The 18,899-nt window shown below is 43.5% G+C and overlaps 1 protein-coding gene across 1 annotated transcript; it reads right to left on the reverse strand.

Annotated features, from left to right (window-relative positions):
- Window positions 1-11,001: 11,001 nt before the first annotated feature.
- Window positions 11,002-18,314, reverse strand: IL12A (interleukin 12A). Its single transcript, XM_023223393.1, has 7 exons — window positions 17,892-18,314; window positions 16,747-16,892; window positions 13,961-14,074; window positions 13,597-13,638; window positions 13,426-13,467; window positions 13,191-13,334; window positions 11,002-11,618 (listed from the first exon to the last, which is right to left on the reverse strand). The coding sequence occupies exons 1-7, from the start codon at window positions 18,007-18,009 to the stop codon at window positions 11,463-11,465; spliced, it is 762 nt and encodes a 253-aa protein (XP_023079161.1). The 5' UTR covers window positions 18,010-18,314; the 3' UTR covers window positions 11,002-11,462.
- Between the last annotated feature and the right edge of the window lie 585 nt (window positions 18,315-18,899).

An 18,899-nucleotide genomic window follows, 5' to 3' on the forward strand; every position in this document is an offset into this window, starting at 1 on the left:
CAGCACTTTGGGAGGCAGAGGTGGACGAATCACTGGGGTCAGGAGATTGAGACCACCCTGGTTAATGCGGTGAAAATCCATCTCTACCAAAAATACAAAAATTAGCCCGGCCTGGTGGCGGATGCCTGTAGTCCCAGCTACTCAGGAGGCTAAGGCAGGAGAATAGTGTGAACCCAGGAGGTGGAGCTTACAGTGGGTTGAGATTGCACCACTGCACTCCAGCCTAGGCAACAGAGCGAGACTCCATCTCAAAAAAAAAAAAAAGTAGATGGTGAAGATGAGCTTAGCTGTTGCATCCTAGTGGGAGAGTGGGAAGGATTCCTGTCACTTCTCACCTCTTTCTAGCTTTACCGCCAGTATTTGAAATGCCTGGAGGGTCCTTAACTGAAACTCTGCAGCAGTTAACTGTGCTGTACTATAGCATGACCAGTTTAAAAAGGTGAAGGTAGGAAAACTAGCTCAATGAGAGGGCTAATATTTTTATGGGGCCAATGATTTCAGTTGGTAGACATATATGCCCTCCTAGATGATATAGGAGACAGAGTGCAAAAACCAAACCAAAGTGTTTTTTCCTACCTTTACTCACCACACGCTACTCCTCACTCCTCACACGCCAACCAAGCAAGCAATTTTTCTGCAGATGCTGCAGTGCACACCAGCTGGATGTCCTCTAATTCAACTCAATTCTGACACTAGCTATCTGGAGATACTGTCAGATCCTACAGGTTATGGGCTCAGTCCCACAAGACTGTCCCCCACTTCAGAGCCAGTTAGAAGACTGAACTGCCAGAACTTCTGATCCACCGGCTACAAATTGGGGCTCCCAAGACTCTCCCCAGGGGTTTGATTAATTTGTTACAGTGGCTCACAGAGCTCAGGGCAACACTTTACTTACATTTACTGGTTTATTAGTTAGATGTATAATAAAGGATACAGATGAACAGCCAGATGACAAGATACTTAGGGAGCTATCTGGAATGGTCCCAGCACTGGAGCTCCTGTCCCCGTGGAGTTGGGGTGCACACACTCCCTGCATGTGGATGTATTTGCAAACCTGGAACTTCTCTGAACCCAGTCCTTTTGGTTTTGTAGAAGCTTTAATTTGTAGGCATGATTGATTTCATTACTGGCCATTGGTGATCAACTCAATTTTCAGCCCCTCCTCCCTCTCTGCATGGGGTGGAGCTGAAAATCCTAACCTTCTAATCCAGCCTTGGTTTTTACTGTGACCTGCTGCCATCCTGAAGTTATCCAGGGCCCCTCAGCTACCAGTCACCTTATTAACATATAAAGGTTTATATGCTAATTATATAGCATATATTATTATGTTATATAATTATAATAATATATAATTACATCCTATATTATGTATGCTATCTAATAATTAGCATACAATCCTTTATATGCTAATATGTAATTTTGCTATATAATTAGCATATACACTGCAAACACTCCTTAGAGTCTACGGATTTCAAGAGTTTTATGCCAGGAAAAGATAAGGAAGACCAAACGTGTATTTCACAAAAATCACACCTCCTAAGTGTATGACACTTCCTAAGAAATTAGCAGGTATTGCAAATCAGATACAAAACAGATATACCATCCCATGAGGTTTTTTTTTGAAATGTGCATTTCCCCCTAAAACCAGGAAATGGCATAATGGAGATGAGAATTCAGATCTCTTGCTTTTCTCTTTAGTGGTCACTTTAGTGGTCACTGAGGTCACTAAGTGTCTCAATGTGCTGCTAACATTCTGCTAAAGACAGATGAGTAAGACCAAAGCTGTATTTCTTTTTAAGCCACTTGAATTATTTTTGGTGTCTGAATTTTTCAAAATTCCAACCTAAGTTGTGCTGCCGACAAAACAGTCTTATTATTGGAATTATCACTGTGAATGAACATTATACTCTAACAGTGTAATATTATATGAAATAGTACCATTTAGTCCTTAAGATTGGTTGGAAAACAGTGATTGGGGGCATTTAAATCTATTTTAAAAGTGACTAAAGTAACAATGCTACATTTTTTTTAAATAAGGAGAGTATATTTTCATTGTTTTAAGTATCTATTAATGATTGAAGTGTGCAGAGGAACTTCTGAATTCATCATCTGTGTTTAGATGAAGCAAAGACTAAATTCCCTTAACAGTTACTCAGTTGATTACCCTTGCTGGCAACTTGAGGAAAGAGTGGGTAAAAACTGCCACTGCCAGCCAGGCGCGGTGGCTGCCTCCTATAATCCCAGCACTTTAGAAGGCTGAGGTGGGCGGATCATAAGGTCAGGAGTTCGAGACCAACCTGGCCAGTATGATGAAACCCTGTCTCTACTAAAAATACAAAAATTAGCTGGGCATGGTGGCGGGCGCCTGTAATCCCAGCTACTCGTGAGGTTAAGGAAGGAGAATCACTTGAACCCGGGAGGCAGAGGTTGCAGTGAGCCGAGACTGTGCTATTGCAAATAAAACAAAACAAAAAAACTGCCACTGCCAATCTGAAGTTGGAGGTTATCAAAACTGATGATATCTGGGAGAGGGCAGAAGATGTTACCATCTGCAAGTTTAGGATGCTGAAGAAGTGGCAAGAAAATGATCAGAGGCTTGCCACAGCCCAGAATTTATGTAAGTGCTTGAAAGACATCATCTCTCTTGAAGTCTAAGATGTGATGGAAGGTGAGCAGAAAATCAACTTAGTTATTTGTTTGGAATCAAGCTGTGTCTTTGGAAATAGCTATAGAACGTGTTGCTTGGTTATTTATAAGCCTGGGTTCAGGGAGTTAATGCAACTGCAAAAACAAGCAAGGGGCTGCTGTCCTCTTAGTAAGGATGGTGTGTGCAGCTGAGTCAGAGGAAGGGCTGGAAGCCTAGTCCCAGTGCTGCCCTAGCTTTGGGACTGTAAGCAGAGTCTCAATCTAACTTGAATCCTCTCTGTTCCCATCTGTGAAATGGGACCCTCCTATGTCCTGGGCTGTGGTGAGAATGAAAGGAGACCATGCATGTCAAGATCCAGGCAGGTGGTCTGGCTCAGTAAGGGAGCGGTCATGTCACCCTGCTACTTAAGACAGGGCTGGTAGCATTGAGCCTTCTGGGCCTTCTGTGGCACTGAAGCAGTGGTCATGGGGGCCACTGGGTGGCGCCAGCGATGTTCAACCGGCAAAGAGGGGAAGGGAGAAAGCAGAGCTCAGGGAGGGCTGGAGGAGGTTGTTTCTGGTCTTGATCCGGAAAACCACAGGGTTTCTTGTCTTGGTTTTCAACCACTTCTCTTTCTGTGTGTGTGTATGGATGTAGCACATTGTTATAATTGAGCTCAAATCAATTCAAGACTTTATTGTATGTTGTTACCACAACAAATATAGTGTTTTTTTCTAAGAATCCTCAGTAATTCAGAGAGAGGTTTTAACATTCGATTTAGATTTTTTATTCCTGGCCAGGCGCGGTGGCTCATGCCTGTAATCCTAGCACTTTGGGAGGCTGAGGCAGGCAGACCACGAGGTCAGGAGATCAAGACCATCCTGGCCAACGTGGTAAAACCCCGTCTCTACTAAAAATACAAAAATTAGCTGGGCATGGTGGTGCGTGCCTGTAATCCCAGCTACTCAGGAGGCTGAGGTAGGAGAATCGCTTGAACCCGGGAGTCGGAGGTTGCAGTGAGTCGGTATAGCGCTACCGCACTCCAAGCTGACGACAGAGCGAGGCTCTGTCTCCAAAAAAAAAAAAAAAAGTATGTAAACACCCCAGAAAGTTATATCAGAAGTCAAAGCATTATGATCTGTCTGCATGCTTTTCAGACATGGTGAGCGAGCATTCTGAACCCCGAGACCCACTTTGCCTAGAAGACCACTGAGGTTTTCTGCTCTCTAGTCTTGGGGTGCTGAAGCCTCAAGAGATTAGAAACAAATGCAATTCTCTCCCACCTAGCAATCTGGGATGCAAGCTGAAATGTGAGCTCCTCATCCCCTGGAGAAGTTCAGCTGGCCAAACACTACTTTTCTGGGACTTTCACGGTGGAATCATTTACTTTTCGTGGGGAAGAATGCTACTCAGAGATAGCTTTCATAGAACCAAGGGAATAATCTTCTTTTCTTGAAAAAGACTTGCCCCAGGAAATAGTGGGTCTCATTGGCTCTTGTTAATTGGTGAAATAGTTTTTTTGGTCTGTGTAGATATTGTCACTACCTCAGCATCATGAGTGTGGTGGGTGATTAATATTCTGGATATATTTTACATTATTTGATCCATAAATTCATAAATCATGGATGATGGGAAGAAAAGGAAATCGGTTTTTGACACTGCTCTTCTTTGTATTATTTACTAACAAGTCCTGTTTTAAAGCATCCTATTGCTTGGTTGTCATTCCTTTGGCTCTTTGGCAACAGTTGGTTTTGATCCCAGCTCTCTGGCTCCTGGGCCCAGGCTGAGTGAGTGCCAGCCAGGGTAAACTAGTTCACCAGGTGTTCACACAGGTTCAGGACAACCTGCATTGTCCCCACAGTCCTTTCGCCACAGGAATAATTATGGTTTTCTCCCTTCCAAGGATGGGAAGATGTCTTTTTATTTAAAACTAGGCAGATTCCTATTACTTCCTCATCCGTGCATTTCTCTTGACCCGGGATTTTTCTGCTCATAATGGCTCTCGTTTGGTTCTTTTGCTGTATTCCTTTAGGGGAAAAGTGTCCTCCCGCTGCTTTTTCATGAGAAAACACGCTTCACTCCGTTCTCTGAAGAGAACACAGCAGTTGCTGAATTTTTAATGTGTTCCCATGAGAATGGTGGTTTCCAACAGTCAACCTAGCCCACTGCCCGTTTCCTGGAAGTCCTCCTTGGGGTGAACCAGCACACGGCTTGCTGAAGAGCTTGATCCCAGGGATTCACTGCCAGAATCATGTGTTTTTAGGTGACAGGTGTTCTCAGCCCCTCTGCCTGCATGCCAGGGTTTGAGAAGTCCTGATAATGGCTCTGCAGCCACTGATGCTAACACGGAGGCCCTGGGGTTGAATTCCAGGCTCTGAGTTTTGAGATTTCTCCTGCTTCTTAACTGAGACTTCCATTTCCACCCTGGAGCCCACTATAGATTTAGACCTAATTTGTTCCAATCCTGATGTGAGTCTTCGGTTAGGAAGTCTAGAGTTAGTCAGCCACCTTTATTCTTTGCAATGCCATTCTTGCTATTTGCCCTAACCTCTAGCACAAGTTTCCTTTTCAGAAAGGAAACGCTCTATGCATTCATAGCAATGTTTTCTTTTCGAGCAAGCCTGGGAATCAACAGGTGGTTCTGTTATAAAAACAATTGCAGAGAGGGGCTTAGAGTAATTCAGCAAGTTTTCATTTTTCCTTACCCATGAAAATCTTTTGTGAAAGGAAATCTTACCTGAAAATATTCAAAAGTGGAGCTGCTGTGGTGGGGTCATTGAAGGGAAAGCGATTTCAACGGCTTACCAAGGAGCCCTTCAGGGCCTCTGACTTGTTCCTGGCAGGGCAGCTTGGAAACCAGATCAGGTCATTATTTGGAGTTATTGAAGCTGTGGTGCAGGAGTGTGTTTCTAAGACATCTGCAACCTAATGGGAAGTAAAACACTTTCCCATTCATAGGTGTGGTATATTTATTGGCACATTGTTTCTGAAGCATAGGCATATACTCAGACCATAGGTATTTAAATTATGTTAACTAAATCAAAAGGTTTATGAATTCAGATTTTTCTCCATTATGAACATGTATAATTATTTTGAACTAAGTAAACATATGCATTTTCAGTTTTTAACTCTTTGTTTTCGTAATTGTGAATAAGTTTCTTTCAAAGACTAGAGACTTCTCTTTTTAATTTTTATTTATTTATTTCTTTATTCTGAGGTGAAGTCTTGCTCTGTCATCCAGGCTGGAGTGCAGTGGCATGATCTCAGCTCACTGCAACCTCTGCCTCCTGGGTTCAAGCAATTCTCTGCCTCAGCCTCCTGAGTAGCTGGGACTACAGGTGCACACCACCACACCCGGCTAATTTTTGTATTTTTAGTAGAGACAGCATTTCACCATGTTGGCCAGGCCGGTCTCAAACTCCTGACCTCAGGTGATCTGCTCGCCTCAGCCTCCCAAAGTGCTGGGATTTCAGGCATGAGCCACCGCACCCAGTTGAGACTTCTTTATTTCTATCTAGATTAGGAAAAGACATGAGAATCATGGGGGCTCATGAACATTCCCTTTGTCTCTGTATCATTTTTAAGTTCCTGGGGCTGGGAACACAAATACGTGGGTAATACTACATTGCCTAAATCTGAAGTTCTCACAGTTTAGCAAGAGGGAGAAGGGAGATACATAAATAATTGGGATGATATTTATATGGTTATGGGGAAAGTGTTCCCTTGACTTACAGTGACTTTAACACGAGCGTAACTGCTGGCACAGGCTGAGACCCCACCACTTAAGATGTTAATGATGTGAGCTGACATAATCTTATTGTTTATTATTTTTATTTTTTGTAAAGATGGGGTTTTTGCCATGTTGCCCAGGCTGATCTCGAACTCCTGGGCTCAAGCAATCCTCTGTCTCGGCCTTCCAAAATGCTGGGTTTACAGGCATGAGCCACTACGCCCGGCCGACTTCAATAATCTTCTTCACTTTCCACATCCATAAAAAGGGTTATTAGGATGATTATGTTTATTTGTGGTAAACTCTTAGGAACATGCCTGGCATTTAGGAAGCACAATTGAGCAGTTGCTACTACTTTTTTTTTTTTTTTTTTGTCTAAAACAGAGTCCATAAATATACTGTTTTTGATATTACATAGATTTAATTCATACTCATATTTTAATGTAAAATTGAAAGATCCATAAGTATAACTAAAGTTTTTGTGCTTGTTCTCACCACATACATTTCACAACGTTTATACACATCCTACTTCACTTTTTTAAATAAGATATTTCAAGTACATGAATTCAAGTTTTGGAAAATGAGGCCAGATTTTTTTTCTTACTTATCATATTGTAATGCAATTTACTTTGAGCTAGGAAGCCGAATTATGCTTCCAGAACCAAAAGTGTTTTTTAATTTTTAATTTTTTTTTTAGACGGAATCTCACTCTGTCGCCAGACTGGAGTGCAGAGGTGCGATATCGGCTCACTGAAACCTCCACCTCCTGGGTTCAAGCAATTCTCCTGCCTCAGCCTCCTGAGTAGCTGGGACTACAGGCACACACCACCATGCCCAACTAATTTTTGTATTTTTAGTAGAGACGGGGTTTCATCATGTTGGCCAGGATAGTCTTGATCTCTTGACCTCGTGATCTGCCCGCCTTGGCCTCCCAGAGTGCTGGGATTACAGGTGTGAGCCACCGCGCCCGGCCCAAAATGTTTAGTCCTCAAATAAGGATAATAACCAAATGGCCCAGTGTGACACAGGGAAGAGGACTTATGATGGCTGTGGGTGCTGGTCCCCAACAAAGCTGGTGTTCTTTTCTTTTTGTCTGTAGTTTCTTATCCTCCTTTGGGTGTCTAAGGGTCTTTTACATCTCTTGAGGTTTTCAATACTCACCTTTGGATGTCTGGCCAGACCATGTCCTAGAACTGTTCTGTCTCCTCGAAGTCCTGGACCTTCAATGGGGCAGCTGACAACTCAGTATTTCTCATGTTAATTCTCTGATGTAGCCATTCTGAGGTGTTAGATACGCTTTCAAGGTTTAGTTTCTTTTGAATAAAGTAGTTTGCTAATCAAATGAATCTCCAATTGACTGGGGAGTATTTTTTTTTGAGCGGGGGTTCCTTGGTTTTGATAAGTTACTTTGCTCGTGGCTGGGCTCAGTGCCTCACGCCGTAATCCCAGCACTTTGGGAGGCTGAGGTGGGTGGATCACCTGAGGCCAGGAGTTTGAGACCAGCTTAGCCAACATGGTGAAACCCCGTCTCTAAAAATACAAAAATTATCTAGGCATGTGGTGGGTGCCTGTCATCCCAGCTACTCAGGAAGTGGAGGCAGGAGAATCGCTTGAACCTAGGGAATGGAGGTTGCAGTGAGCCAAGATCACGCCACTGCATTCTAGTCTGGGGTGACAAATGAAACTTGGTCTCAAAAAAAAAAAAAGTTACTGTGCTCTCCACCCTTTGTTCTTGGAAGGCAGAGACCCTGCCTTTTGCCCTCATACTTCACACCAGGCAGCTGCTTATGCTGACCACACTTAATATGCTGAGTGCCATGGCGGGACAGCGCGTCAGCGGGTTTTCTGATGTCTTTAACAAATTTATGTTGAGTAATAACTAGGTGCTGGCACTGTGTTGTGTCATTTAATCTTCACAATAACACAGTTAATTAGGTCCCACAGTTTTCTGAATTTCATCAATGAGGAAATAGCATCAAAGAGGAGGTAACCAATTCGGTACAGGTGCCTAGCCCAAAGACTAATAATACACTTCAAAATGTGCTTACATTTATTGTGAACTTACTATGTGCCAGGTGCAACACTAACCCTTTGCATGAGCTGTTCCATTTTACCCTTTCTCTGACCCTTTGAGGTAGGTCCTAGTATTACCTTCCTTTTTCAGAAGAGGAAACCAATGGGGAGCATTGGAATGATTTGGTTGCAAGCATATTACACAACTTGTAAACTGCAGACACAGGCTTAAAAAAAAGTGAAAAACTAACCACGTAATAAAGAATGGAATGAATCGTGAAGCTGTTTCTGCGTCCCATCATGTTTTTGAAGCATATCCCATGTTAATTTCTAGAACAGAAGAAACACACATGTTCTTGTGTATAAACCCAGTTCATGGAAGAGACAGTTTGCTTGTCCCTCCTGATTTTTGGGCCCAGATAACCAGTAGTCACCATTCCAAGTAACGGGTGGCCGCAACTCTACAGCCCATTCGTCTTTCCTCACTGTCAAAGCTGCTGAGACCCCAGACTCAACACTTGAAAGAAACCCATGTCTGTGAAGCCCTTGTGGACCATTCAAGATTGTGGAGGAATCACTCAAGAGAAGGAGATAGGTGATGGGATCTAGCTTCTGATGGTTTCTATTTTATTAAATGTCTAATAGGGCAAGAATCTGAAAAACGAGAAATTTGTCATGCAAGAGGACCTGGGAAGGAGATAACACATTTACAGGGATAAAGATTGGGATTCAGTTGGGAGGAGTAACTGAGGAAATGGGTCACTCAAAATATTTTATGTTTTAGGTCCTTTTTCTATTAAGGAAGAATGGATTATCAAAGCCTTAACATTGCATTGTACTGTGTCAGGTGAATTGCTATGGTTTGAATGTGGTGTGTCCTCTCCCCAACTCACACTGAATTTTTTTCTTTTTCTTTTTTTTGAGACGGAGTCTCGCTCTGTTGCCCAGGCTGGAGTGCAGTGGTGCAATCTCGGCTCACTGCAAGCTCCTCCTCCCAGGTTCAAGAGATTCTCCTGCCTCAACCTCCCGAGTAGCTGGGATTACAGATGTTCATCACCATGCGTGGCTAATTTTTGTATTTCAATAGAGACGGGGTTCCACTATGTTGGCTAGGCTGCTCTCAAACTCCCGACCTCAGGGGATCCATCTGCCGCGGCCTCCCAGAGTGCTGGGATTTGAGGCATGATTCACTGCGACTAGCCTCACATTGAAATTTAATTGCCATTGTAACAGAATAAAGATGTGAGACCTTTACGAGGTGATTAGGCAATGAGGACTCTGCCCTTATGAATGGATTAATGCTGTCATCATGGGAGTATCATGTGGATGTAATAGTCCCATCCTTCTTTCCCCCTCCCTAGTTCTTAATCCACATCCTATCAAACTTTCTTCATTTCAAATTTTTACAAAAATGACAACGATTTGGAGGGACCTCGCTTTTTAGGAAGCATTCAGATAGCTCATCACTCTATCAATAGTCACTGCCCGAATTCTGAAAGCATGAAGAAGTATGCAGAGCTTGATTTTAGTTTTATAAAAAGGGACACGTTCAGCACCCCTTTGCTCTCTCTCTCTCACCTTCCGCCATATGATGACATGGCATAAAGGCCATTGATGCTGGCCCGTTGTTCTTGGACTTTCCAACCTTAAGAGCAGTAAAAAAATAAATCCCTGTTCTTTACAAATGGCCCAGTCTCAGATATTCTATTACAGCAGTACAAAGTGGACTAAGTCATGAAGCCTAAAGATTTACATGGTTTACAGCAGTGGTCCCCATCTTTTTGGCAGCAGGGGCTGGTTTTATGGAAGACAGTTTTTCCACAGACCTGGGGGGCAGGGGCAAGGATAGTTTTGGGACACAACTGTTCCACCTCGGATTATTAGGCATTACTTAGATTCTTATAAGGAGCACGCAGCCTAGATCCCTTGCATGTGCAGTTCACAATAGGGTTCACGCTCCTATGAGAATCTAATGCTGCCACTGATCTGAGAGGAGGCAGAGTTCAGGCAGTAATGCTTGCTCACCTGCCACTCACCTCCTGCTGTGGGGCCCACTTCCCAACAGGCCACGGAGCAGTATCATCAGTCTATGGCCTGGGGATTGGGGGCCCCTGGTTTAGAGAATTGGAAAGATGAAATTTAACATTCAGCTCATTAAGAGCACATCTCTTAAGCCAAAGTAAGGCAATCATCCATGTGGTTCAGGTAAAAGTTCTATACAATTTTAGACAAATGGAGAGATTTTCTGGTTGTAAATTAGGGACAACTTTTCTCTCAGAGCCTAAAGGGTCACAAAAATTAGAATAATTAGGCTAGAAGACCTCTTAGTGACATTTTTTTCTGGTTAAAGAATATTATGATGTATTTGTCTAATGCACAGCACACTTTTAGACTCATGTTGAACTAAAATAATAAACCCTCAAAAACCATGACTCACTTGGCTGCCTTAGTAGTAAAGCATATCTTGTCTTACTAGGATCCCTTTAAAATGAGATGAAAGGAACTAGGAAAGGAATAAGAAGAATATTGTGGCATTCTTTCCAGAGTAATTTTGTTGAAGTCTCATCAGAGTTTTCAATTTTCCCACAATGTGTATTTTAACACTTAAAAGTACATTAGAAAAATAGGAGAATCACTGTAATTCAATAATTTTATTTTTAGAACACTTAAAAAATATTTTTCAAATCCACTTGATAAATAATTTAATAAATATAACATAAATAAATATAAGTTAGTTCAGATGCTTTCATGATCACAAAGTTATATAAATAAATAATTTAAAATAAATTATGCTTACATGTTTGTTTCTACAAACACTTTGGTACAGAAATAGCTTATAAATTCTTGCCCTTCTATTAAAGTGAATGTAAAACACCTTCAGGATGGACATTTTCCCTTCTTAGCAATTCATTCATGAAAACTGAAAAGCAATTTATCTACGGTAAATGTCAAAAATACTTGATCAGAGGTATCATGTGGATGTAATAGTCCCATCCTTCTTTCCCCCTCCCTAGTTCTTAATCCACATCCTATCAAACTTTCTTCATTTCAAATTTTTACAAAAATGACAACGGTTTGGAGGGACCTCGCTTTTTAGGAAGCATTCAGATAGCTCATCACTCTATCAATAGTCACTGCCCGAATTCTGAAAGCATGAAGAAGTATGCAGAGCTTGATTTTAGTTTTATAAAAATCCGGTTCTTCAAGGGAGGATTTTTGTGGCACAGTCTCACTGTTGAAATTCAGGGCCTAGGAGAATGAACAGTAAGCATGACTTACATCGTATTCCAAAATTCAAATATTCATTCATAAAAATGAGTGAAGCCAGTACATGTCTCAGAGCTTACAACTCAGTCCCTTATGCAACTCCTAAACCCAACCCACATCTACTCTCAGCCAGATTACCAGGCAGAACCTGAGAAAAGAAATACTCATTTTCCAAGCACAGCCATCTTCAATGAGCTCAGAAAAGACCCTTGAAACTATTTAGAAAAAAATCATCAGTGGGAGTTGTGTCTTAGAAAGAAACAGTTCCTTTAAAATGACATCTGCTGCAATATCTAATTAATTTTGTATGTTACATTAAAAAGCCCACTTCTGTTTAGCACAGGGAGGTGATGGATTGCTATCGATCAGAACTCGCTATTAGTAACAGGCCTGTTTACTGAAGACATGCCATTTGTGTCAGATAATCCTGGCAATGAATTTCCCAAGTTTAGCACTTTGATTTGATAACACAATATAATTTGCACCCTTGATGAATAAATACTTTCATATCTTCCTCACAAAAAGTCTAAAAGAAAGCTAGAATAAAGTCACCCCATTTTATACCAGAGGAAACTGAGGCACAGAAGGGTTAAGTGGCTTGGGAATAGTTGTCTGGTTACTGGTAGAATTGATTCTAGCACCCAAATCACCCAACTATTGGTCCGAAAAATGAAACAGCAACTACAGCTCTCTAGATGGTAACGTTCTTTGATACTTGGATAAAGCTCATTGCCTTTCAAACAAGTAATCTGGCACATACACACACACACACACACACACACACACACACACACACACACACACACGAAAAGAATAAAAGTAAATCAATTACTTTTCAGACAATGATTTCTGCCACCATATTTTTATCCCGTGTCCTAGTCACCAAAGCAATCACTCTCGCTTATGTAAATACTTGTTTTATATTAGCATCTGTGTTATGGTGATTCAGAACATTACAAAGCAAGTTCTTGCCTATGAATAACATTATAGATGCCCCAGATGATAGGTCATTCTTTTATTTGGTTCACATTTTGGTTCACAATGGGTCATAATCAGGCACCAATCTTGCTTGTTTTCCCAGCAATATTTGTAGATACGCAAGCTGGCCCTTTGTATGCACATCCTGGAGCACATCCTGGAGCCTTTAGAGGTGAGTGAGAAGGTAAGTGTAGTGAAATCCTCTTGATGGATTTTAAGAGGCAGAGCCTCAGATAAGTGGTTTAACTCTCCTAAGGTTTGGTTCCCTCCTTTGTGCAGATCCCATATAGTTGTTTTGAGGCTGACATAAGAAAATGCACAAAAACATTTGCAGAGTGTGGGGGATACCACAGAGTGAATACTTTGGAGTCTGCTTTTCATAATGTCATCTGCTCATATTTGTGCTCCCTATAGGGGGCACCCTCAAGGCTGTCTCCTTGAAAATGTAGGTCTGTCAGGCCTTTAAAAGGCCTCCACCAATCCAGGAAGACCTGATTTTATACCTCTTTACTGAGGACCCTGGCTAGGTATCTTTAGCATGAAAAAGGTGCTTTCACTGATAGAATGAAGTCTTACCTGCATCAGCTCGTCAATAACTCCCAGCATGTTTTGATCTAGAAAGATCTGCCTCTTAGGATCCATCAGAAGCTTTGCATTCATGGTCTTGAACTCCACCTGGTACATCTTCAAGTCTTCATAAATACTACTAAGGCACAGGGCCTGGGTGACATGACAAGAAGGGGAAGTATCCTTTGAGATGGACTAAAAACATTTCCCCCACTGCATTTGAGGAAAGAGCTGTGTGTCTTACCATCATAAAAGAGGTCTTTCTGGAGGCCAGGCAGCTCCCATTCTAGAAGAAAAAATAAACAGACATCAGTGATATGAAAAAATAAACAGACATCAGTGATATGAAAAAATAAACAGACATCAGGGATATGAATTCCTCATACAGGCTGAAGCTTTTCATTTTTTGACTTACAGTTGTGAAAGAGGTCTCTCTGGAATTCAGGCAACTCTCATTCTAGAGGGAAAAATATCATATATCAAATTATTAATTCTTAGTATAAATCTTTCTGACTTTTCAGGTCAAACTTTTTTTATTGTGGTAAAAACACATATCATAATATTAACCATCTTAACTATTTTTAAGTGTTAAGTATATTCATATTACTGCAAAAAAGCCATCTATTTTTATAATTTTTCTCCCAAATCTAACTTCTGAAGTAGGACCAGTTAAAGTCCCAGAATGATGGATACCAGAAACGTGAATTTTTAGAAGCAGATGAGATTTGATGCACAGCTTTTAACCACATTGCAAGCTTTGGGAGGAAAATCCTCTATACCTTGATTAATTCCAATGGTAAACAGGCCTCCACTGTGCTGGTTTTATCTTTTGTGATATCTTCATGATCAATCTCTTCAGAAGTGCAAGGGTAAAATTCTAGAATTTGTCTGGCCTATGAAAAATGAAAGAGAAACTCAGTTTATAACATTGATAAGGCACCTGGCACCCCACAAGGCTGGTACCCCAGGGAGCCAGGCAGACTCCAGCTGGCTGTCCTTGACCTCTGTCGCTTTGACCTGCAGGAAATTCTGGTTCTTCATAACACAAAAGGAAACAGATTCCTTACATTCTGTCTCTCACCCTCCTCTCCCTATGCTTGGGGCATGTTTCTCTGGATGACATATTTTTTCATTATGTAAACACAATAAATCATGTCATCAGCCTGTGCTAACCAGCCTCCACACCTCACTGTGACACTTGCTTCTGGTGAAAACTGTTTCTTCTTTTGCTAAAGTGACTGTATTCTATGAATACCTATTTCAAGTATAACTTCTAAAGGGGGAACTCTTAAGGTCACAGCTTGATGGATATAACAAACATGCAAACCCTTAAGACAAGCGAGATTTAATTTGCAGTGCACACATGCACACACATACACAGAGATGTCATCTTAGTGTGTGGGAAAGCACCGTTGGGTAAAGTTATGAAATGTATCTTAGGAAGTAAAGGACTGTATGATTGAAGATTACAATCATTTTTCCATTCAACAGCCTGATGGGTGCCAGGCACTCCATTAGGTACTAAGAACATGACAGATAAGAGGACCATGTATACCCTCCTGGATTGCAAGTTTAGCTGCTGAGACAGACAAGTGCCCAGATGGACCAGGAGGCATCAGTAGGTGAGACATGGTGAAAAGGGCATGAAGCTTCTGAGGAGGGGCAGGAAGGGAAGTGAAGCTTCCTAGAGATGGGACACCTGCATTAAGAGGAGTAAAATGTTGTCAATGGAGGAGGGAAATTTCAGACAGATGTAACAGCATGAGCTAAGAAGCAAGGCCTAAAAATTCAGAATACGTTTGGACACAAGTAGTAAAATCCCTTTCTGTGGTAACTGGACCAATGCTCCGCCTCCAAAGACATCCACCTCCCAATCCCTGGAATCTGGTAATGTGCTATGTGACCTGCCAAAGAGGAGTGAAGGTGTAGATGACATTCAATTTGCTAAGCAGCTGATCTAAGAGTAGAGAGATGATCCTGGAGTATCTGGGTGAATCCAGTGTAAGCAGTGTCCTCAAAAGTAGAAGCGGGTAGAAGGTCAGTCCAGAGGGAGCAGCATGAGAAAGACTCAACCAGACATTGCTGGTATGAACAATGGAAGGGGCCACAAGTCAAGGAATGTGGACAGCCTTTAGACCTGACAAAGCAAGGCAACAGATTCTCCCCAAGAGCCTCCAGAAAGGGCTACAGCTCTGCTGACACATTGATTTTAGCCCAGTAGGACCCATTTTGGACTTCTGATGCCCAGAGCTGTAAGATAATAAATTTGCGTCATTTAAACCCACTACATTTGTGACAGCAGCAGTAGAAATGAACACACTATTCCTAGAGGTGTTTAAATAGACCTGGGCAACGCCACTGTTCTGAGCAGGTTCTAAAGAGTTAGATTTGGAAGTGTGAGTCCAGTGTTGTTGTTCAGGTCTTTTCAAGAGAAGCTAGAAATCTGAAACCTCAATTGAAATGTTCAGTTTTTGAATAGCATCAAACTAAAAAATAAACATAATGCCCAAACTCTACAAAACTGTGGGCTGGATATGGCCAGTGAATCACTTGCATCTACCTCCTTTGTTTCCTACTGCAGCAAATTTGACAAATGATGTACAAAACATTAAATTGATTTCTATAATCTTTTCACTGTATCTGGGAGTAGAGGCGTCAGCTTTTGCACAAAAAACATCCATATGAATTGGAGCACCTACAAGTTATCCATTTTGAACCTTTCTTCGGGAAACAAAGCAGTTCTCACTTGAGCCCGTCTAATGAATATTCATTAAATTGTGAGGAGCAATGCACAGCACACTATGAAAGACTGAAAGGGGAAAAGAGCCCTTTTGGAAGGCTTGGTGGCATTGAGCTTATTTTAAGATATTCATAAGGCAACAAGCTAGAAAATACTCAAGAAAAATTTCTTAGAGATCAAAAAGGCAGAGGACATCTTTTAAAACACTAGCCTTTAGCCTTTGCAGCAATAGCTACTGGAGCAGTTTTTGACGGCAATGATTTTTACGTTAAAATATGAAACCTAAAAGAACGAAGCTGTAAATGAAATTAGGTAACTCTTCCCTAGAAAATGAAGGCCGCATGTCATAGTCCTCCCTGAGAAGTGTTGCTCTGAGAAGGAACTGTCACCAAGTAGAAGCTGGTGGGCAGCAGGAGGGACAAGGCTATTTCATCTTTGTACCCCTGCCCCCCAACAAAGAGTATGCACGCAAGTAACTATTTCCGGATTTGATCAGTGATGCAGAGAAACCATGTGGACCTGACACAATTCTATCTCTGTTGGCAGGCTACAGGAACACTGCAAATATCCACTTTATTCTGTGTAGACGTAGCCAAAACCAACATCATTATAATTTATTATTACTCTTGCTTTCTCTGGAGACACAATTTCACTAGCACTCTTTAACACTTGGGCCATTTGTAAAGTTCCCTCTCCTGCTGTTGACAGCTACTAATGAACCTCCACAATTTCTCTGCAGTTCCATCAGGTACCAGAGGGTAGGATGAGGGGTCTCTTCCTCAGGGAGGGTGCAGGTGCACAGCGGAGCGGACAGGAAGAGCTCACCTTCTGGAGCGTGTTGCTGGCGGCCCTCAGCAGGTTTTGGGAGTGGTGAAGGCACGGGAACATTTCTGGGCCTGGGGTGGCCACGGAGAGGTTTCTGGCCAAACTGAGGTAGTCCAGGAGGACCAGGGTGGCCACAAGGAGGAGGCCTGGAAGGGAAGTGAGGAGCAGGTGGAGGAACTTCAGCTTGGATGGCCTGCCTGCACCACCTTCCCTCCATTCTGGCCACCTTCACCCATCCCTTTCTGCTTGGCACCCACCTCCCTCCACCCATTTCCAACACTTTTCCCTCAACACCTGAGAGATGACTCAAGTTATTACAAAGCGCCACTCTATTCTAGAACTAGAAGCCAGCTCCTTGTGAGGGTTTAGGGATGAGCTTGGACAAGGGTGTCGAACCCAAAAATCACCCAGAGAAAGCCTTCATGTTTTTGATGAGGGAAACCCAGACCAGGTGGTGAAGTGGCTGAGTCAGACTTGGGACCCAGTGTTTTAAAAACAGTAGAGTGAGAAAGCCTGACTTGTTTGCTTTTTTAAGACGGAGTCTCACTCTGTGGCCCAGGCTGGAGTGCAGTGGCACAATCTAGGCTCACTGCAACCTCCACTTCCGGGTTCAAGCAATTTTCCTGGCCTTAGACTCCTGAGTAGATGGGATTACAGGCACCCACCACCACACTCGGCTAATTTGTGTATTTTTAGTAGAGACGGGGTTTCACCATGTTGGTCAGGCTGGTCTTGAACTCCTGACCTCGGGTGATCTGCCCGCCTTGGCCTCCCAAAGTGCTGGGATTACAGGCGTGAACCATTGCACCCTGCCAATCCTGACTTTAGAACTAGCTAGAATCTGGATCTGCCTTCTGTTTGTAGCTGAGGGACCCTAGGCAGGAAGGCAGGAAATCTCCCACGCTGGGCCCCAGTTTCTCCTCTACGAAGTGGGCATAATGATAGCTCATCAGGCTGTTTCGAGATGAAAAGAGACATGCCCTATCTAGCGCATGGTGAGACCCCTATTCTCATTCCTCTTTGCAGGAGAGGGCTGCTGCGGTTCCAGTCTCTCCTTAGGCAGACTTGAGTTTCCACCCCCTCTTCCCAAGTAGCCGCCCCTCCGCACCCGAGCAAACCAGAGCCCTGGCCGGCTGGGTACTCACTGCGCGCTGGACACATGCTGAGCCGGCACTGCAGGGACACTGGGCAAGCCGCTGGATGCAGACCTGTGGCCGTGGCAGGTGAGGGCGGTGGCTGCGAGGCTGACCCAGGGGGCCACATTTTTATAATTGTCTCGAGGCGCGGCAGGACTTTCCCGGGACACTGGTCTCTTGCTTTCTGTCTCTTTCTCTGTCTCTCTCTACATCAGCTTTTCGGTGACACGTGCGGTCCCGCCGGCCCGCGGGGCTTGCGGCGCTTTCGGATTAACTCCCGGGGCGCCCGGCCGCAGCCGTTCCGGGACGGCCCCGCCGCCTCCAGCTCGGCCCAAAATGAAAGCGAAATGTTCGCAGTTACTTCGCGGGGTCCGCAGGCGGGCGAGACACCCCGCCCACCACCCTGGGTCCCCGGCCTTAGCCGGACGCCCCTTGTCTCAGCCACCCCGCCCCGCAGCTGTGCAGCGCCCCCTGCCGACGTAGCAAGAGGAGTGCCTCCCACTTTCCATGTCCTGCATAGGGATGGGCCCTAACCACGACCTCTAGCCTACTACTGGAAGGGGTAGGCAAATCATTCACTCATCATCGTTCCTTCAGATGGCTCACTAGATGCCAGGCCGACGTTGCACCAGGTGCAGGACACCCAGGGAGAACAGGACCCTTGGGGCATTGCCACACTAAATCTGACTCAATACCTTTTGTTCACAGGTCTTTTCTGAAACCTGAAAAGGGATGAGAACTGACTGACTATGCAATTATTACTCTTGTAGAGAATCCAGTTTAACGATGGGATGAATGCACAGAGTCCTGGGAGGAAAGACCTAGAGAAAGAGCCCACGCTCAGCCGGAGCAACGGGGTCCAGGAGTCAGCAAAGACTCCCGGGAGCTGCGGCCCCAACCTGAGTGTTAAAAACAAGCAGGCATTAGACCGCTTCCAGCGGGAGGGCACGCAGGGTTTAGCCAGGGGAAACAGGGATCAGAAGCGCAGTCATGAAGGGTTGAGGGAGGTGGGGGTCT

Source organism: Piliocolobus tephrosceles, chromosome 2 (assembly GCF_002776525.5).
Source record: "Piliocolobus tephrosceles isolate RC106 chromosome 2, ASM277652v3, whole genome shotgun sequence".
NCBI lineage: Eukaryota > Metazoa > Chordata > Mammalia > Primates > Cercopithecidae > Piliocolobus > Piliocolobus tephrosceles.